The sequence below is a fragment of the Marmota monax genome, unplaced genomic scaffold (assembly GCF_021218885.2).
Source record: "Marmota monax isolate L192 unplaced genomic scaffold, Marmota_monax_Labrador192_F-V1.1 WCK01_AAM20220418_F8-fsc00145, whole genome shotgun sequence".
Classification (NCBI taxonomy): Eukaryota; Metazoa; Chordata; class Mammalia; order Rodentia; family Sciuridae; genus Marmota; species Marmota monax.
Genome location: NW_026695201.1, coordinates 3427503 through 3448001, shown reverse-complemented (window position 1 = coordinate 3448001; position 20499 = coordinate 3427503). Strand labels below are relative to the sequence as shown.

Genomic DNA, 20499 nt, shown 5'->3' with positions numbered 1-20499 from the left:
CCTCCCTCACCCATCCTTCACCACCATTCTCCTACCTTGGTTGGTTCTGTACCTGGTACTTGTTGGTAGAATTAAAGGGAATCTCTGCTACTTTGGGGTACTTCTCTCTCATCTCCTTCACTGAGCCGTAGGACTGCTCGATGAACTTGAGGAGGGCTGACTCAGAAGCATCCCCTGTTGTTTCCCGCTGCCAGGATGGGTGGTACAGTCAACCCCAGGAACATGCCACCTGGGTGCGGGGCTGGCCTGAGGCCACAGGGAGAGGGGCAGAGTGGGGACGGACGGGCAGGTGTCTGGGGGAAATCACTGAGTGCTAAGAAAGAGATTTGGGGGCGGAGAGGGCAGATGATACCCTGCACACCGAGGTACCTCTTCCCCCTTAGGCCTGACACCTGAGCTATGGGCAGGGTTTCTTGATGAGCTTTAAAGTCTGCCCGATTGCAGAGGCCAGCGATTTGGGCCAAGATAATCCAAGTATCAGAGTCCTTGGCAAATGTTTCCCCTAGGGAGAAAGAAGGAAAGAACTGTGAACAGGGCACAGTTAAAAGCAGGGGATTATTCACATCCTGTTCTGTACCTAAATACTGCCCAAAAGTGACATTTCTTTCCCACTATACCTCCCTTCTCTCCGCTCCACTCTCTTGAAGCTCTCTCCTCTTTGTCTGAACTCAACATTCTCTGAGCTCACTCATTACCTCCCCCCATCCTTCCATGCCTGGTCTACCAATACCACTAGTCACCAAACTGTCTTTCATTGGTGTCAGCCTCATGCACGTTGTTATCAAACCACAAGTGGGCTACGGTCATGCGGTTCTGGGTGAGGGTGCCTGTCTTGTCCGAGCAGATGGTAGACGTGGAGCCCAGCGTCTCTACCGCCTCCAGGTTCTTCACTAGGCAATTTTTCCGTGCCATGCGCTTGGCTGTCAGGGTCAAGCACACCTGTAGCCACAAAGAGGGGAGAGAAGGGTCCCAGAGATGGATGACTTACATGACTTTGTGTTTTGGAAATTTAATCATTTTTATTTCCCTTCTGTTCTCACCTACTCCTTAGAGAGTTCATCTGTGGCCTCGGCAAAGGAAATTAGGAAAGTAATTTTTTTTTTCACTACTGAGGATTGAACCCAGGACCATGTACCACTGAGCTACATCCCTAGTCCCTTTTTATAATTTTCAATATTGAGACAGTATCTTGCTAGGTTTCCCAGGAGTTAGATTTGAGATCCTCCTACCTCAGCCTCCTGAGTCACTGGGTTTACAGATTTGTGCCACCACAAGTCCCGCTAGGGAAGAGATTTTGATTTGTGCTTTGTGGCAAGAGTTTCGGTGTATTTCTTACCAGAGTCACAGAGTGATCGTCTCCCCCAGGGTCCTTGCAGGGTTTTCATTCGGCAGCCTCTTCTCCATTCAAGTCCAGGCCACATCTCTGTCTTAACATCCAGCCTTTCTACGACTGCATAGACAGCTAATATTTTGTTGTGTTATAGGATGCTATGTATGTGTGAATGGATTGGGGGTGAGACACTGTACCAATAGTTGAAAAAGTAGATAGGATGAAATGAAGACATTCGGAGGGAATCCTACAACATTGAAAAGGACTTGAGAAATCATTTAAACCAGAAGATTTTTTGTTGACCAAAAATTCAATGTAAACTGACTGGGGTGGCACATGCCTATAATCTCAGTGACTTGGGAGGCTGAGGCAGGAGGATTCGAGGTCAGCCTGGGCAATTTAGTAAGACCCCGTTCTCAAACTTTTAAAATAAGAAAAGCTGGGGTTGTGGCTCAGTGTTTGAGTACCCCTGGGTTTAATTCTCAGTGCCACCACATTAATTAATTAATTATCTAACTAAAAGTAAGCCTGGTGTGTGGCAAGGTTTTTTTAAATGCTAATAAATTCTTAGACTGTGGTTATGTAAGTACAGGATTCTAATCATGAGGTTGTGGTTTATTTATAATCACCTGTCCCAATGTTTTCATGCTAGTCCAAAACACGCTAAGTATTATTCTCGTTTCTATTTTAAGACTATTGATAAACTGGAGCATACCCCAAGTGGGTTATCAGCAAGACAAGATGTCTGAAAACCCTGTCACAGGAAGAATGGCTAAAGGAAAAGGGATTATTTTTCCTCCCACTGGGAGAGTTTGAAGGGATGTAATGGATACCATCATTAATCTACAGGGTTAGACTGTAGAAGAAAGAGAATCAACTTATTTTGTATTTCTTTAGGTGTAAAAGAGAGAAGATGAAAACGCAGAATCACATTGCTGCTTAACACAGTGACATTTAACTACAGGAGCTGGGCATGGTGGTGCAGGCCTGTAATCCCAGAGACTCAGGAAGCTGAGGCAGGAGCACCACAAATTCAAAGCCAGCCTCAGCAAATTGGTGAGACCCTGTCTCAAAATAAAATAAAAAGGGCTGGTGGAGGGCTGGGGATATAGTTCAGTTGGTAGAGTGCTTGCGTGCACAAGGCCCTGGGTTCAATCCCCAGCACCCACCAAAAAAAAAAAAAAGGGGGGGTGTGCTAGTAGGGCACTCCTAGGTTCAATCCCTGGTACCAAAACAAAATAAAAAACAAAAACAGAAGAAAACTTAAATTATAGCAATCTAATAGTTAAATGCTAGAGACAATGAAAATGGAATAGAAAAAAATAATCTTCCATGGATTTTATAGAGGATATTGAACATTGGTTCAAAGGTTGGAAGTCCCTTCCAGTAGAATTCTGTGGTTCTAAATTAATCTTTCTCTATAAACTGATGAAGTAAGGCCTGGAGATGTGAAATCGTTTGGCCAAGTTCACCACTAGTATACCCAGAAACTCGAATTCAGACCAATGCTTCCTCCATTACCATTCACTTCCTCTCACTGAGGCGAAAGACAAGATGCCAGAAAATATGGCAGAGGAAGTGATGTAACATTGGTAGCTGGATTCTTTCCGGCACCCATATGCGTATCAGGAATACAGTATGTGAAGTTTCAATGACAAAAAGGTACGAGTGATTTCATTTCCCCGGGGTGATTTGCCTGCCTTCAAGGCTCTCCTCCACCCTGTCTACTCACAGTGACAGTGGCCAGCAGCCCCTCAGGCACATTGGCCACAATGATGCCAATGAGAAAAATGACAGCCTCCAGCCAGTCATAGCCCAAGAGAAGCGAGAGCCCAAAGAAAGTGACACCGAGGAAGATGGCCACCATCGTGATAATATGGATGAAGTGTTCGATCTCCCTAGCAATGGGCGTCTTGCCAACCACCAGGCCTGATGTTAGCGTAGCGATTCGGCCCATCACCGTGGAGTCTCCTGTAGCAATCACAATACCCTGGGCTGTTCCTGTGGGTGAAAGGAGAGGGACAAGGTGATATAGAGATATAAGAAATACTGTAGTGGTTTCTGCTCCCAGTTCCTGGGATTGAACCCAGGGCCTCATGCTTGATAGGGAAGCACTCTACCACTGATAGCCCTAGCTCTTGCCCACAGTTCCTGACAGAGAGCTCCTGTTTTAGGAGCTTATATGCTAAGAGAATCTGTTGTTTTTCTTTTTCTTTTCTTTTTACCATCCCCCACCCCTGACTTTTTTTTTTTTTTTTTTTTTTTTTTTGAGACAGATCTGGCTAAATTAGCCAGGCAGGGCCAGGCAGGCCTAGAATTTATAACCCTCCTGCCTCAGCCTCCTGAGTTGCTGGGATTACAGGCATTTGCTACTGTTCCCAGCAAACTTGTCCTTTTTTATATGGTGCTGGGGATTGATCCCAGGACCTTGTGTATGCAAGGCAAGCACTCTACCAACTGAGCTACATCCCCAGCCCCAAACTTTTCCTTTTTGGAAGTAGCAATTAACCAAGACAAGTTCAGTCATTAAGGTTCTCCTCAATTCATTACGCAAATAAGGGTCTCCAAGTTGGAAAAGTCTCTGAAGAGATCTCACAGTTATCCAGTGATACCCTACTTTACTGCCTAAAGTGCCTTGAAGAAGGTCTTCATGCCAGGTACATGGTGGCATGCGCCTATAATCACAGTGACTAGGGAGGCTGAGGCAGGAGAATTGCAAGTTTGATGACAGCCTCGGCAATTTAGTGAGCCCTAAGCTTTTTAGTGAGACTCTGTTTCAAAATAAAAGTAAAAAGGCCTGGAGATGTAGCTCCGTGGTAAAATACCCGAGTAATAAATAAATAAGTATTTTTCTTTTAAAAAAGAAGGTCTTCATTACACTTATCTGAATATTTCCTGTTGCCTGTATATTTCCTTCTCCAGCTGCTGAATCGTTTTTACACCCCCAGGAATGATTCTCAACTGGAAGCAATTTGCCCCCACCCCTCACACAGGGGACTTTTGGCAATGTCTGGGGACATTTTGGTTGTCCTAAAAAGGCTAGGAGGAGCTGCTATTGGCATCTAGTGGGTAGAAGCCAGGGATGTTGGTAAAGATCCTGCAGTGTCCAGGACAACCCAACCCTCCTCCTCCCCCAACAAAGAATTGTCTGGCCCCGAATGTCAGTAGTTAGGAAGCCCCGCTTAACCTGCGCCCATGACTGGCTTTGCTGACTAGAGCCAGTCTGACCTCTGCTGGGGAGCACAGGCCACAACAGCTGGGCTGCTGTGCCTACCCAGGGCTCTTCTCTCCACCAGCAGTGCTCCAGGAGCCGGAAGGGCAACTGGGACATCAGGTGTGGCTTTACATACACATGATGCTGGCGTTCTCCACATGGCTGGAAATGAGGGGCATGGCAAGATTCAATTCTTCCTGCTTTACCATAATGACTGAAATTTCTACTATTAAAGTCAGAGTCAGAATCACTCAGGAAAGAAACATATTATGGAAATAGCACTTATTTTAAAATTCAGTGTACATTCAGTCTTATATTCAGAAGTTACTCTTCTTTTTTTTTTTTTTTTGGATGGGGAGGATGGGGATTGAGGTGTGCATCTAGATAAGTGTTCTACCACTAAGTTATATCTTCAGCCCTGTTTTTAAACTTTATTCAGAGACAGGGCCTCACTACAATGCTCAGAGTCTTGCTACATTGCTGAGGTTGGTCTCAGATTTGTGATCCTTCTGCCTCAACCTCCCAAGTCACTGGAATTACAGGCATGTGCCACTGTACCTGGTTAATGACCTCTCTAGTACTGGATTCAATCCTCAGTATCAGAGGAGGGAGGGGAAGGGAGAGAAAGGTGATAAGCAATCTTTTAGTTCAGATCAAAGTCTTGGAAAGAACATGGGCTTTGGCAATAGACCTGAATTAGAATACATGATCCTCCTCTTCTGATGAGTTTTACCCTTGGATAATTAATTGCTTTGAGCCTTCATCTTTCATGGGTAAAATACGGCTAATACCTACTATATAATATTGTGAGAATCACGGATTATATTGATAGTATTTGACATGGTGCATCCAATAAAATGAATTTATGCATCCAACAAAATGTAGCTATTTCTAGATACCCAAACATTTATTCTTAAGCATTAATAATGGTTTTCAAGTGTGTTCCAGAGAGTCTTCAGGCTACTTTAAGGGAAAGGGCAAAGGAGAGATTGACATAATGCTACTGAGTCCCTTGTTACCGCTTTGGTCAGAATTGCCTCCTGGTTTAAAGATGCCCTAGATTCTAGGAGCAAAGTTAAAGTCTGAGGAGTACCTCTGGTTTCTCAAATTCTCAATGCCAGTATCCTCCTTGGACAAGGGACTAGTTATAAGTTAGGGCTTCCCTAGGAAAAGAATGATCTAGCAGGGATGAATAATTTTTCCTCCTTCCTGTGTTGTTTTAAGCATCTAGAGGGTAGTCATTCACTAGCCAGAAAAATAGCTTATAATTATAGGGTACTTACAATGTATCAGGCCTTGTGCTAAGAACTCAATACTTTTGTCATCCACGGAAAAATCTAGGCTAACGACTTTTAGTATCATCAAATGTGGAAATGTGCAAGTGGGGGTCTTTAGTGGTGGTGGGAATGAAATTTGGGAAAAACCCCAGAGGGTGCTTTTCCACTGAGCTATATCCCCAGCTCTTTTTATTTTTTCTTTCGCGACAGGGACTTGCTAAATTTCCCATGCTGACCTCAAACTGGTCTTCTCCTGTCTTAGCCTCCCAAGTCTTGGGATTATAGGCACGTACCACTGCACTGGTAGAAACGGTGGTTTTGACCTTGAATAAAAAGGTCACACAGATCATGAGCCATGGCTAGGCTAGCCTGTTCACCAGTTCTTCCTATCCCAATCCCGTTAGAAGACAGAGCGCTCTTGAAATCTTTCTGTTTTGGTTTCTGCTTTTGAATTTATGCTACTTATGATCCAATATTCACCTTCTACACAGTTGGTGGAGAAGAAGCAGATATTTCGTGTCTCCAGAGGGTTCTCATGGGTGAAGTCAGGGGAGCGGGATTGGGGCTCTGACTCTCCAGTCAGGGAGGAATTGTCCACCTGGGATGGGAAGGAGGACAGGTCATTAGGTGAGTGTGGGGGGAAAGGCAGGTACATTTGTATCTCTACTTACCATCATTTACATATAGACAGAAACAAATGTACATAACCAGCATCTTATTGTCTAACCTTAGACTCACACTAGTAACTTCTCAAGGTTCTGAAATTTTTTTCTTCTGTGTGTGTGTGCGTGTGTGTGTGTGTGTGTGTGTGTGTGCTTGATACTGAGTGTTGAACATAGGGGCATTCGGCCACTAAGCTACATCCCTGGCCTCTTCTATTTTTGATTTTTTTTTTTTTTGAGAGAGAGAGAGAGAGAAGAGAGAGAGAGAGAGAGAGAAGAGAGAAGAGAGAGAGAGAATTTTTTTTTAAAATATTTATTCTTTAGTTTTCAGCGGACACAACATCTTTGTTTGTACGTGGTGCTGAGGATCGAACCCAGGCCGCACGCATGCCAGGCGAGCGCGCTACCGCTTGAGCCACATCCCCAGCCCCTATTTCTGATTTTTTTTGGGGTCTTACTAAGTTGTCCAGGCCGACCTCAAACTTTCGATCTTTCTGCCTCTGCCTCCTGAGTCATGAGGATCACAGGTTTGTGCTACCACACCTGGAAGGTCATACTTTTTCTCACTGAGCCTAGGTCTCTACCATACCTTCAGACCACCTTAGCCCCCTCCCTTAGCTCTCCACCTCTCCTCACCTTGCATCCTTGTGAAGAGATAAGCCGGAGGTCAGCAGGGATTCTGTCTCCACCTTTCACCTCTACCAGGTCTCCCACCACCACGTCTTGTACATCAATTTGCATCTTCTCTCCGTCTCGAATTACCAGAGCTTGCTACAGGAAGACAGGGCAGAGTTGTTTCTAAAACTTTTGGTTTTCCCAGTCTCTTACTTCCTATTTTTCTAAAACTTCAGTTCCTGACTCTTTCCTCTGACTCCTCTTTTTTACTGTCACCCACTACAATATTTCTGAAGGAGTCTTTGGTAGATTGCGTATTGCTGCCAGGTATGGTGGGGCACACCTGTAATCTCAGCAACCTGAGAGGCTGAGGCAGGAGAATTGCAAGTTCGAAGGCAGCCTGGGCAACTTAGCAAGACTCTGTCTCAAAATAGAGTAAAAAGGACTGGAGATGTAGCTTAGAGGTAGCATACTTGCCTGGTACAGCATGCTCAAGACTCTGAGTTTAATACCCAGAGTACAGGGGGGGAAAAAAAAGATTGCATATTCCTATAGCCACCATCTGCAAGACTCTTTGCAATGAGACTTTACTGGTCTTTCCATCAAAAGGTGGGGTCTATCTTTTCATTCCTAAGTCTAGGCTTAGCCATGTGACTTGCTTTGGCCTTGAGATATTAGCAAATGTGATGCAAAGTATAGGCTTAACAAGTGCTTTTATGTTGGGATTTGTCCTGTCGTTAAAGGAACCCACTGCCACCATCTGGACAAGCCTGAGCTGGTCTTCCAAAAGAACAGAGATCATGAGGAGAAAGGCCCCTGTTGTCCCAGACATCTGAGCCAAGGCCCCAGATAAGTCAATGAGGTCATCTTAGATCATCTAGCCCCAGCTGAGGTCAGCCCAGACCGCAACAATATCCCAGCCTCAGAACTGCCAGAAAGAATATGTTGTTTTAAGTCATTAGATTTGGGAGTGGTTTGTTAGGCAGCAAAAGCTAACTGATAATTTCCAATCCTAGTTCAAAACTACCAAAACACTTTCTTTAACACTCTTACCCAAAGACAAAAATTTTTTTAAAAATTCTATTTTCATGGTTCAGGGAATCGGATCCCAGAGGAACTCTCCCACTGAGCTACACACTCAGCCCTTCATTATTATTTTTTAAAAATTTGAGACAGGGGCTGGGATTGTGGCTTAGAGGAAGAGCACTCGCCACACATGTGTGAGGCACTGGGTTCGATCCTCAGCACCACATAAAAATTTAAAAAATAAAGCTATTGTGCCCACCTATAACATATATATATATATATATATATATATATATATATATATATATATATATATATATATTTTTTTTTTTAAATTGAGGCAGTTTCTAAATTGTTCAGGCTGGGCTCAAACTTGTGATCTTCCTGCCTTAGCCTCCCAAGTCACTGGGATTAACCCATATACTCAGCTGAAAACATGAAATCATATTGATGCCAAAAAGAATCCTCGGCGATAGTGCTATTACATTGTCAGGAAATTTTGCCACCTATTCTTTTACAAGTTTCAAGGCATATGCCTAGGAACCTCTGTTTACTGTCTGTTCTTTTCAGGTATCTGTACAAAAAAACTTATTTGAAAATAATTTTAAGTTTTTGAAAATTTTAGAAGAATAAAAATAGCATCGATGCTTGTAACCTTTAACCTACATTGGTTCAACTATTAACATTTTATCTCATTTGCTTTATTACTTTCTTTCTGTGTGTGCGTGCAGGTGCATGCGAATGCTTTTTTCTTGAATTATTTGAGGTTTTGTTACATATTTCACGATCTTTTATCCTAAGTGTTTCAGTGTGCATTTCCCAAGAATTTGGGATATTCTCTTATATAACCACAATACAGTGATTGATTTTGGTAAGTTTCACATTGATATAATATTTTACCATCTGCATTCCATTTTTGTCAATTGGCCCAAAATATCTTTTAAAGCACTATTTTCAGATTGCAGGTGTAGCTTAGTGGTGTGCTTGCTAGCATGCAAGAGGCCTTGACTTCAATCCTCAGCACATACATACAAATAAAGGCATTATTTTTTTTTCCTCTAGCACTGCATCAAATTTAGAGGTGTAAGTACTGAATTTAGTTGTCATCTCATTTTTTTTTTTTAATACCGGGGATTGAACACATGGCCAGTTTTCCTCTGAGTTTTATCCCAAGGCCTTTGTTATTTATTTTTAAATTTTGAGACAGTCTCATTAAGATGCTTAGGGCTTTGCTAATTTGCAGAGGCTGGCCTTGAAGTTGTGATCCTCCTGACTCAGCCTCCTGAGTTGCTGTGATTACAGGTATGTGCTACCATGCATGGCTAGTAATATCATATCTCTTTAACCTCCTATAATCTGGAACAATTCCCCAGCTGTTCATTTTGTGTGTGTGTGTGGGGGGGGGTGGGGGGTGGGAACTGAACCCAGAACCTCACACATGCTAGGTGAATGTTCTACCATTGAGCTATTCGTTATCTTTAACATCACTGACATTTAAAAAAATCTAGCCTCCCTGCCAACTCTTGTCTTTTATTTTTCTTATTAATATTCTGTGGCCAGGGAAGTGCTCTACCGCTGAGCTACATCCCCAGCTCATTTTCAGACAGGGACTCACTGTTTTCCAGGCTGGCTTTGAACTCGTGATCCTCCTGCCTTGCCCTCCCAAGTAGCTGGGATTACAGGCCTGTGCCACTGTGCCTGGCTCTATGCCTTTTTTTTTTTGAGGTAAGGATGCAATTTCCTCATTAGATTCCTATTGTGCCTCTTAGACTAGACTACTTAGTGGTAGTGGCGTCTCTTTTGCAGAGGTTCACAGTTTCTAAGGCCTGATAGAGTCGCCCGGTGCCTTCAACACTAGCCTTGCTCAGCTCACTCTTTGTAGGGTATAATTCTCCGGGGGACTTACTAACTCATCTGTCACATTCTAAACACTCGTCCTACCTGTGGCACCATGTTCTTAAAAGATTCCATTATCTTTGAGCTTTTGGCCTCCTGATAATAGGAGAAGCAGCCGGTGATGATGACCACTACAGACAGCACGATGCCCAGGAACAGCTGGAGACCGGGAAAGGGCGCATCGGTAGGTGCTTTTCTTCCTCTTCATCCTCAGAAAAGCAACTTCCAGAAGTAACAGCCAGTTGTCCAGGGGAAATACCCCCAGGGCTGAGTTGGAGGGCAGAGGGGCTGAGAAGAATCAGAGCAGCACCCGTGCCCTTTTTGGGGAAGGAACCTTGAAGTTTGGTGAGTGGTCAAGAAAATCCAATCCAAAGAAGGTCTAAACCACCCTCTCTAGGAAGGCTACTCACGAGTGGGCCGTGGGTAGTAGGAACAGTAAAGATACAGGGGCGGTGAAGGGGCGGAGAAGAGGAAAGGCCTGCAAAGTATTTTGATGATCAGTTGGAAAGATCATCAAAGGAGAGAAAGTTCTCCCCGCCCCTCGCCCCACAGTACTGGGGACAGGATGATCCAGGAGTGCTCTACCTCTGAGCTATATCTCCAACCCTTTTTATTTTTTTTTTGTTTTGCGACAAGGTCTCACTAAGTTGCCCAGGTTGGCCTTGAACTTGCAGTCCTCCGGCCTCAGCCTCCCAAGTTTTGGGGATTATAGGCATGTGCCACTGTACCCCACGAAGCAGAGAAAGTTTCTGAGGGGAATCCTGCATCTCAGACAGCTGGACCAGGAGCTTTCTAGATAAAGGCAAGGAGAACTAAGTTGGACCGGGGGCTTCCTTAGAAAGTGCTGGTACTCCTAGAGACTCAGGCCAGAGGACTTCAGGAGTGTAGACAGAAGAGTTTCAGGGGCCGAGCAGAGACTGGACTGGCCAGTACTCGTTGAGCCGACTCACATTATCTTTGGGAGGTTCCTGATGGGCATACAGCTGAATGCAATAGGCCAAGAAGCAGAGGATGGCCCCAGTCCACAGCAGGAGAGAGAAGCCGCCAAACAACTGTTTACAGAATTTGACCCATTCTGGAGTGGTGGCAGGAGGAGTAAGTGCGTTGGGTCCATCTCGAAGCAGGTTTTCCTTTGCTTTTTCGGGGCTAAGACCCTGAGTGGAGAAGAAATAGGGATGGAGATAGAGATGGGGCGGGGGGGGGGGGAAAGAAAGAGAGAGGGAGAGAGAGGTGAAAAAAGAGACAGGTGAGCCCCACCCCCACCTTTGTGGGTTTTTTGAGGCAGGATCTCACTAAGTTTCTGAGGCTGGCCTCAAATTTGCAACCCTCCTGTCTCCGTCTTCTGAGCTGCTAGTATTACAGGTGTGCCCCCCTGCACTGGCTCTTTGGGGTCCTTGGTAAATGAGAAGAACTGTTACGGGATCCTAAAGACAAAAAGTTTTGAGAGACACAGCCCTGGACCATCCTTACTTTCTTAAAGTGTCCCAAGCTTTGTTGGGGGTAGTTCCATGGTGTCCTGTGGAACTTCGCTGAGGGGGAGAAGTAGGGACGTTGGACTTGAGGTTAGGGAGCATGATTTCTAGAGCTAGAAATCATCAGTCAGTGCTTTTCTTCCTCTTCATCCTCAGAAAAGCAACTTTGAGAAGTAACAGCCAGGTGTCCAGGGGAAATACCCCCAGGGCTGAGCTGGAGGGCAGAGGGGCTGAGAAGAATCAGAGCAGCACCCGTGCCTTCTTGGGAAAGAACCCTGGAGTTGGGGACCGCTGCCGCCTCTGGGAGCTCCTTACTCACTTTGTTCAGGTCCACAGAATACTTGGCACTCAGCTCTTCCAAGGTTAATGTGTGGTCATCCTGCAGGGACAGTAGAGTCATTGAGGGGGGAGGTGGTGGCCCCAGGTTATTTTCAGGGAGAGGGGGAAGAAGCATCTTGGGGAAGAAGACAGCTCAAGCCTGGGTAATTCGCTCTCTGCCTTTTTTGGGGGGTGGAGTGGGGGGTGCACTAGCAATTGAACCCAGGGAGGCTCTACCACTGAGCTACATCCTCAGCTCTTTTTATTTTAGTCAATCAATTTATTTTCATAACTTTGTTTTATGTATTTACTTGTATGTGGCACTGAGGATGGAACCCAGGGCCTCCCATGTGCTAGGCAAGTGCTCTACCCCTGAGCCACAAACCCAGCCCTGTTTTTTATTTTATTTTATTTTTTTTTTTAAATTTTGAGACAGGGTCTCACTAAGTGGCCCAGGCTGGTGTGGAACTGGGGATCCTGATCCTCCTGCCTCAGCCTCTGGGATTGCAGGTGTGAGCCACCAAGCTGGCCTTTAAGGAGTGTTGTTGGGAGGCAGAGTCGGTCTGAGGGCTGTTTCAGGGCCACCGGCTTTGGGCACACTCACCATGACCACCTCCTTCTTCAGTTCCTCTAAATCTTTCTTCTTTTTTTTCCTTTTCACTTTTGGTTTCTTGCTAGTTTTAAACCTCATTCTGGGTCTTGGGCTTGGAGTCCTCTCGCGAAAACTCATTGTCCCTTTTTCCTCTCCGAACCCCATGGTTGTCCCTGGAGAGAGAGAGGACCCAGATCAGCAGGTGGGAGGAAGCTGAAAGGGGGAGCGGGGGTGAGGGATGCAGAGGAGGGAGGAGGGTGTGGGGGGGCTGTGGAAGGGAGGGAGGAGGGCGGAGGAGGCTGGGAGGAGTGGAGCAGGGCAGGGGTGGGGGCGGACCCAAGGGAAGGGGAGAGAGTAGTTGGCAAGGGAAAGGAGAAGAGGGAGAGAGAGACCTGAGCAGTAAAGCTGAGAGGAGGAAGTTTCTAGAATGAAGGAGCTGGGCGAGAGGAGCCTGGGCTTCCAGAGCTAAGGAAGAGGTGGAAGGCTGAAGAGCTGGAGCTGAGGAAATGAACAGTGTGGCCAGGACTTCCGGGGCCTAAGTGCTGAAGATGCCCAAGGCACCAGCAGGTGGGAAGTGCAGCAAGAATGGAGAGGCCTGAGCGAGCTTCAGGGCGCTGGGAGCCCCCAGCCCCAGGCCCTGTGGGTGCCCTGGCAACCCCCGGGGCCTGGCATCACAAAGGCCTGGTGGAAGTTCCAACCCGGAATGCACCCCTCTCAGTCCTTGGGTCTGAAGGTGACCAGAGCAGATTCTGCTGCAGAGAGCATCTGGGTCTGAGGGCAGAACTGGAACAAAGCCCTGTGTGGTCCTGAGACCTCTGAGGCCTCGAGAGACCCCAGGGGGATGACAGGAAAATCAAGCAGGTACTCTTGCGTGTGCACGCCTCTTCACCAACACGGAATCTGATCCTTCAGTTCTAGAGATCAGCTAGCCAAATAGACCTGATGTGGAAGAAGACCTGGTCTGATTTGGAATAAGTCTTGAGTTTGAATCCTGACTCCTCTGCTTGTCGGCTGAATGATTTTAGGCAAGTTCACTAACTTCTCTGTGCCTTTTCCCCCTTTACTGGAAAGGAGGACGCCATCTGCCTCATAAGATGGCAAGAGTAAGGGTTAAAGTCAGGTGCTTTACATAAAGCACAGTGTCTGGCGTATATGGGGTGTGCTTGAATTTGGTATTAGTCTTTTTTTTTTCTTTTTGGTACTGAGAATTGAACCCAGGGGTATTTAACCACTGAGCCCCAGCCCCAGCCCCTTTGTGGATGTTATTAAAGACAAGGTCTTGCTGAGGTGCTCAGGGCCTCACTAAGTTGTTGAGGCTGGCTTTGAACTTGTGCTCCTCCTGCCTCACCCTCTGGAGCCACTAGGATTACAGGCGAGCAACACCATTTCATTTGTGGCTTAATATACAGTTCTTCTTCTTTTTTTTTTTTCTAATTTTTTATTGGTTGATTTTTAGATATACCTGACAGTAGAGTGCATTTGACATGCATACATAGAATCTAACTAATTAGGGTCCCATTTAAAGCTATCCTCTTCCATGTGAATATCACAGTATTCCCTCATTTTTATTTATTTATTTGATTGATTGATTGATTTTGTAGTTACTAGGAATTGAACCCCAGGCACATTCTACCACTGAGCTGTACCCCCAGCCCTTTTTATTTATTTATTTTAGTTTTGGGGGTATACTGGGCATTGAACCCAGGGGCACTTAACCACTGAACAACACGCCCAGCCCTTTTAAAATATTTTATCTAGACACCGGGTCTCCTTGAGTTGCTCAGTACCTTACTAAGTTGCTGAGGCTGGTTTTGACTCATGATCCTCCTGTCTCAGCCTCCAAAGCCACTGGGATTATAGACATGCAACACCATACCCGGCTATTTCCTCATTTTAAAATGATGTATTTATCTCTCCGTTCACCTTTGACAACTCAGTAAGTGCTCTGACTTTAAATGTTTTATGTGCAAATATTTTTTATCTCCTTTCAAAAAGGATCTGCAGTACTTAACGTGTTTCTATCAATCATTTATATATATATTTTTCAGTTATGCATATCACATACATATTTCATTTCTGGTATTTATTTAATTGCCTTTTGGTTGGACAAGATTTTTAAAAATATGACCATATCTGAAAACATCCATCTTGGTACTGATGCAATTCTCCTTTGAAATTCACAAGTGAAAAATGATTCCTTCCCAGCTAGAATCAGGGTTAGTTTGTTTCCTTAATAGATTAGATTTTTCTTCTCTATTAAAAAAAAATGTATAAAATAGGAGTTTCTGGAGAATAAAATTGGTCAAATTATGTTGTGAACATGTATGAATACATCACGATGAATCCTGCTATTATGTGTAATCATAATTTACCAATAATGTACATAATGTACCATGATATACCAATAAAAATGTAAAATAAAGATTCAAAGTCCCATTCCCCTTCCCTTCCCACTCTCCATGGCCAGAATGACTACAGTCAATATACTGCCTGCCCTTCAGGCTTTTTTCTGTGTTTATACAAATAGAGACCTAAGTGGGGATATATTTTTAAATTTTATACAATCATCCAATCTTGCTTTCATTAATCAACCTGTCAGGTGCATAAAGCTTATGGTTTCAGCAGCTCCAAAGCATATTCTGGGTTGACCATGGCCTCTTCGATCATTCCCACTGCTGATGGATTTATAAGACGCTTTCCAATTATTTTTTAACTATTAAAAACACTGCCTCAGGGGCTGGGGTTGTGGCTCAGTGGCAGAGCACTCACCTAGCATGCATGAGGCACTGGGTTCGATCCTTAACACCACATAAATGTAAAATAAAGATACTGTGGGCTGGGCATGTGGCTCAAGCGGTAGCGCGCTCGCCTGGCATGTGTAAGGCCCGGGTTCGATCCTCAGCACCACATACAAACAAAGATGTTGTGTCCGCCGAAAACTAAAAAATAAATAAATAAATATTTTAAAAAAAATTCTCTCTCTCTCTAAAAAAAAAAAAAAGATATTGTGTCCACCTAAAACTGAAAAAAAAAAAAAACACTGCCTCATAGCATCTGTACTATAGGTAGCTTTAGCTTTTATATCTGCAGAATTAATTTCTGTTGCTGAAACACAGGAAACTCTCATTTAAAATCTTAAAATATATTTTTAAAAATCTTAAAATAGTCTACCAATTGTTTTTAGGGCTTTTTTTTTTTTTTTTGTTTAGATCCCAGCAAGTAGATGCAAGAATGTGTACTCTCCATACTGAATGACCTTGTCATTTACATTTTTCACCATTACACTGGGCAGAGATTATCTTGTTATCTTGTAGTGGGTTTTTTGTTTTGTTTTGTTGTAATCTTGTAGTCATTTTTGAGGTACTGGGGATTGAACCCAGGGATGTTCTACCACTGAGCTACACCCCCTCCAGCCCTTCTTATTTATTTATTTATTTTTGAGACACAGGGTCTTGTTAAGTTGCCCAGGCTGGCCTTGAACTTGCCATTCTCCTTGCTTTAGCATCCCATGTCACTGGGATTATAGCCATGTGCCACTGTGTCCAGCTTACTTTGTAGTTGTAATTTGCATTTCTTTATTGTCTTGTGAGCATTTTATCTTATGTTTGTTTTGTCTTTTTTCAGTTGATGTGTAGGAACCCCTTGCCATGTACATTGCAAACATTTTCTCCTGTCCTGGTGTTTAATATCCATTATAGCATCCTTAAGAGCAAGGTCAGAATTAAAGTTAAAATTGCTGAATTCATCTCTGCATCCTCTCTGTGACAACACTTAGCCTTGTTCATAGAAGGTCCCCAGAAGCAACTCTATGGAGATACAATCAATTGGAAGTATTTTTGGAAACCCCTTTCAGATCTGCAGATCTAAGCTCCAGAGTTCACCTTTTCAGAGAGACCTTCTCTGAGAGCCAATCCAGAGCAGTCCCTCTGGCCCCAACCCTCGTCACTTTGTGGTGCTGTTCACTCTCTGAAATTGTCCTGCCCACGTATCTGTTGACTTGCTCATTGCCTCCTTGTCCGTGACCTTTCCTGGCCTCCAGAGGAACACTTGGCCCAGAGCAGCTTGTCCTTAACCGATGTTGAATGATAAGTTTTCTGATTTCGTTTTGATGTTACAAGATTTTGATAATGAATTCACTTTGGTTTGGAGTGCCTCAACAAGATCTGTTGAGGTAAGCATGCTATCATAGTTGTATATTCATTTATTTCGTAATTACTTATAAAAAATACCCCTCAGATTCTTGCCTGATTACTGTTACAACCAACATGTTATGTTTTATGAAAATATAATGAAGATTTTAATTGATATTAGATTAGCTCTTTTTATATAGTAACATTTTCTTTTTCTGGGGGTGGGGACTGGGAATTGGACCCAGGGGCACTTTACCACTGAACCCTTTTAATTTTTAAAAATACCTTTGTTTTATTTATTTACTTTTCTGTGGTGCTGAGGATAGAACCCATTGTCTCACCCGTGCTAGGCAAGCACTCTACCACTGAGCCACAGTCTCAGCCCCTAATTTTTTAATTTTGAGACAGGATCTTGCTAAGTGGCCTGGGCTGGCTTTGAATTTGCAAGTTTGCCACCCACTCAACTACAGTATATATATATTTTTCTTTCACGACATTCTGTCTTCCCAAAGTTTTGCTCTCCATGTATTCATGCCATGTGCCACACGCACGAAACCTTGATTATAATTTGTTCTGTTGGAAAATAGGAGCCATTTGTGCTGTATCTTCTTTAATAGGGATACATTTATTTGTTTAAAAACTGATATATTGGTGCCCTATGATTTTGAACTTATGTTTCCAGGAGATACACACACACACACACACACACACACTGCTGTTGCTTTGTTTGGTTGTATTCCTTGCATTTTGTAGACAGTCATATCATTTACAAAAAGCAATGTATTTTTATTTATTCTAGCTGGTTTCTTTTTTAGAATTCATTTATTTATTTTTATACTGGGGGATGGCCAGGGTTGCTCTACCACTGAGCTACATCCCTGGTGCTTTTTATTTTTTGAGACAGGAGCTCAATTTATGCCCAGGCCGGCCTTAAATTTGTGATCCTCCTACCTCAGCCTCCCTAAATCCATTCTCCTGGATTACAGGCATATGCCCCCATGCCAGGCTAGTTTGTTTCTTTTAAATGCTAACTTCTTATCCAAGATTTCGAATATTGTTGCTATTGTTTTTTTTTTTTGCTGCAGTTGCTGTTATTATTAGTGTTCTAGACTCCATGCCGTCTCCTCTGAACATGATGACATTTTTCCCAGCATGCTTTTTCCTCAACAATTTGAATTAAATATAGATGTTGATATCAATAGCCTTCTGAACATTATTTGAAATAATTAGTTGAATCATTTTTCTAGTCAATACAAGTAATAACATTTTCCTTGTAATCAGGCTAATATATGTATGATAAGATTTTGTCAAGCAGGACTCAGTGGTTCACACCCATAATTCCAGTGATTTGGGGGGCTAAGGCAGGAAGATCACAAGTTTAAGGCCGGCCTGGGTAACTTAACAAAGCATTGTGTCAAAATTAAAAAAAAAATGTTTTAAAAGGACTGGGGATGTAGCTCAGTGGTAAAGCATCCCTGGGTTCAGTCCCATACAATAGGCCAGGCAACACAAAATTCTTTTCTATAATTTACTACAATATAAATAATATGAGGATATTCTTTGAGGAATTTGGAAAAAATATCTCCATTGAATTCACTGGAGCCAAGGATGTTTTTGTAAGACTCATTTTGTATTAAATGTCTTCCTTTGATATTGATCTAATCACTTCCTAGTTTTTTTGTTTTTTTTCCTGTCTCATTCTCCTGAGTCACCAGGGTTATAGGCGTGCACCACCATGGCTGGCTTCTTTGTAGTGTTTGTTTCATTCTTAGTATTTTTTAATATTTAGCGTATTGTCCCTCCCTGCTAGATGATCACATCATTTTGTAGATAAAAGGGAAACGCTATTGGGTTCAGTGATTCGTGCCTTTAATCCCAGCAGCTAGGGAGGCTGAGGCAGGAGGATCGAGAGTTCAAAGCCAGCCTCAGCAAAAGCGAGATGCTAAGCAACTCAGTGAGTCCCTGTCTCTAAATAAAATACAAAATAGGGCTGGGGATGTGGGTTGGTGATTGAGTGTCCCTGAGTTCAATGCCTGGTATACCGCCCCCCCCCCCCCCCCCCGACACAAAAAAAGGGAAATGTCATGAAAAGCATCTCTTCTGGGTCAGGGGTAGGCCTCACCTTCTCACAATATACCCAATAGTAAGATTCTCTTATGTCTTTGCTAAAAACTTCTAGCAGGGAGTTGGGTCTCTTTGCATCTCAGCCCCTTCTTGCATCTTTACGATCAGATCTTTTTACTCTGCTTCTAATCACATGGATCTGCCCAGCCCCTATGTTCCAGTGGCCTTTGTCCCCAAATTCCTGGCTCCCTTCACAGCCTCCACACTTCACTAAGCCTTTGGATTGATCAGGGCTTCCTGAAGCTGGCAGGTCAGGTGAGCATGGTGGTTCAGGGGGCTGGTCCTGAGCCAGACTAGCCTAGGTTTAATCCTGCTTCTGATGCTGACTACCTTTGAGACTCCTGGCACATAATTTAACCTGTTTTATCTACAGATTGGGGATAACAGTCATCTCCATCTTTTTGTTTGTTTGTTTGTTTTAATGGGTTATACACGACAGTAGAATGCATTTATGCACTTTGATGTATCATACATAAATGGGGTATAACTTCTCATTTTTCTGAGTATACATGTTGCAGAATCATATAGTCATCTCCATCTTACTGGATTGTTGTGATGATTTAACAAATATTTACTAATTGCCTAACGTGCATCAGATATGGTTTTAGGTAAAAGGATAAAAGTAGTGAACAAAAAAAAAAATAGAAGTTCTGTCTCATTGGAACTGGTTCTAGAAGAGTCAGCTGAATTAATAAAAGTATAAGTAAATAAACAAACAGTATGCACACACACAAAACACTCTCTCTCTCTCTCTCTCTCTCTCTCTCTCTATATATATATATATATATATATATATATGTATACATATGTATACATATACACATGTGTGTGTATGTGTGATGCTTGGGATTGAGTCGTCCAGGGTCTTACCCATGCTAGGCAAGTGCTGTACCACTGGACTACATCCCCAGATCTATGTGCATATATTTTTATATATCACATCTATCTACATTTGAGATAGTAAGTATTTATGAATACAAATAAAGAGAATGGAGAAAGAGGTACCAGGGGTGTTACTTTATTTGAGGTGAGCTCTGAGGGCCATTCTGAGGGGGTAATATTTAAAGGGTGATCTAAATGAAGTAGGGAAGCCAGGCAGATGAGAGGACGGTGTCCATGTTGGAGGGGCCACTGAGAATTAAGGCCCCGAGGTGAGATAAAGGGACTTCGATCAGTTTCCTTTAATCAAACTTTTAGGGATAAAAGTCTGACATTGCCATGACACAAAGCAAGCTGCAGTTATTGCTCCTTCAAACATTCCTAGGAGGACCACCATCACTCCGCCAGTAGTTTTAATAAAGGGGTCAGAACATAGCTTGGGTAAGAAGTGACTTCTGACTGTTATTCTGAAATCCTGATATGGGCTATAAGAGCTGGTGTCTCCCAGGCCCCAACTCCCAGGTTTCCTTGGAGGAATGCACACCACCCATCTACCCCTCCAACTCCAAGCACACAAGTGTCCCTCTTTACTGCCCATCACACTCTGCCCACAAAAGTTACCAACATGTCCTACTCAGGTGAATTTCAAGGCTGTGGGTGTCCCCTAAATCTGGCATCCAGAACAGGATTCTGCATATGGTATAGACTATTGATTGGTGTTGACCTTGAGACTCTCAGCCTATTCCCTCCTTCCCGCAACTGGACAGGTTGAAAGTGGCCTGATTTGGGTCTAGACCAGAAAAAGTCAAACTGGCCATGAGGTCTGGGCCCTCATAGACTTACAGACTCTTTGCTGTCCTGGAAAAACTATTGTGGCTCTTGGGGTGGGATTGGCTATGAGGAGGGGACCCCCTCTATATTTTCTGGTTATTTTGCAATCTAACTTCTTAGCCTCTTCACTTTC

General features: G+C 43.6%; 1 protein-coding gene across 1 annotated transcript in view; it reads right to left on the bottom strand.

Annotated features, from left to right (window-relative positions):
• Positions 1–12567, bottom strand: part of LOC124082618 (sodium/potassium-transporting ATPase subunit alpha-4) — a 35176-nt gene extending 22609 nt beyond the window's left edge. Inside the window, exons 1-10 of the mRNA XM_046429093.2 lie at positions 12415–12567; positions 11812–11871; positions 10971–11174; positions 10066–10179; positions 7120–7254; positions 6302–6419; positions 3063–3331; positions 741–939; positions 393–502; positions 53–187 (exon numbers count right to left, since the gene is read on the bottom strand). Of these exons, the coding sequence (XP_046285049.1) occupies positions 53–187; positions 393–502; positions 741–939; positions 3063–3331; positions 6302–6419; positions 7120–7254; positions 10066–10179; positions 10971–11174; positions 11812–11871; positions 12415–12567 (1497 nt within the window). The remainder of the gene's footprint in view (positions 1–52; positions 188–392; positions 503–740; positions 940–3062; positions 3332–6301; positions 6420–7119; positions 7255–10065; positions 10180–10970; positions 11175–11811; positions 11872–12414) is intronic.
• Between the last annotated feature and the right edge of the window lie 7932 nt (positions 12568–20499).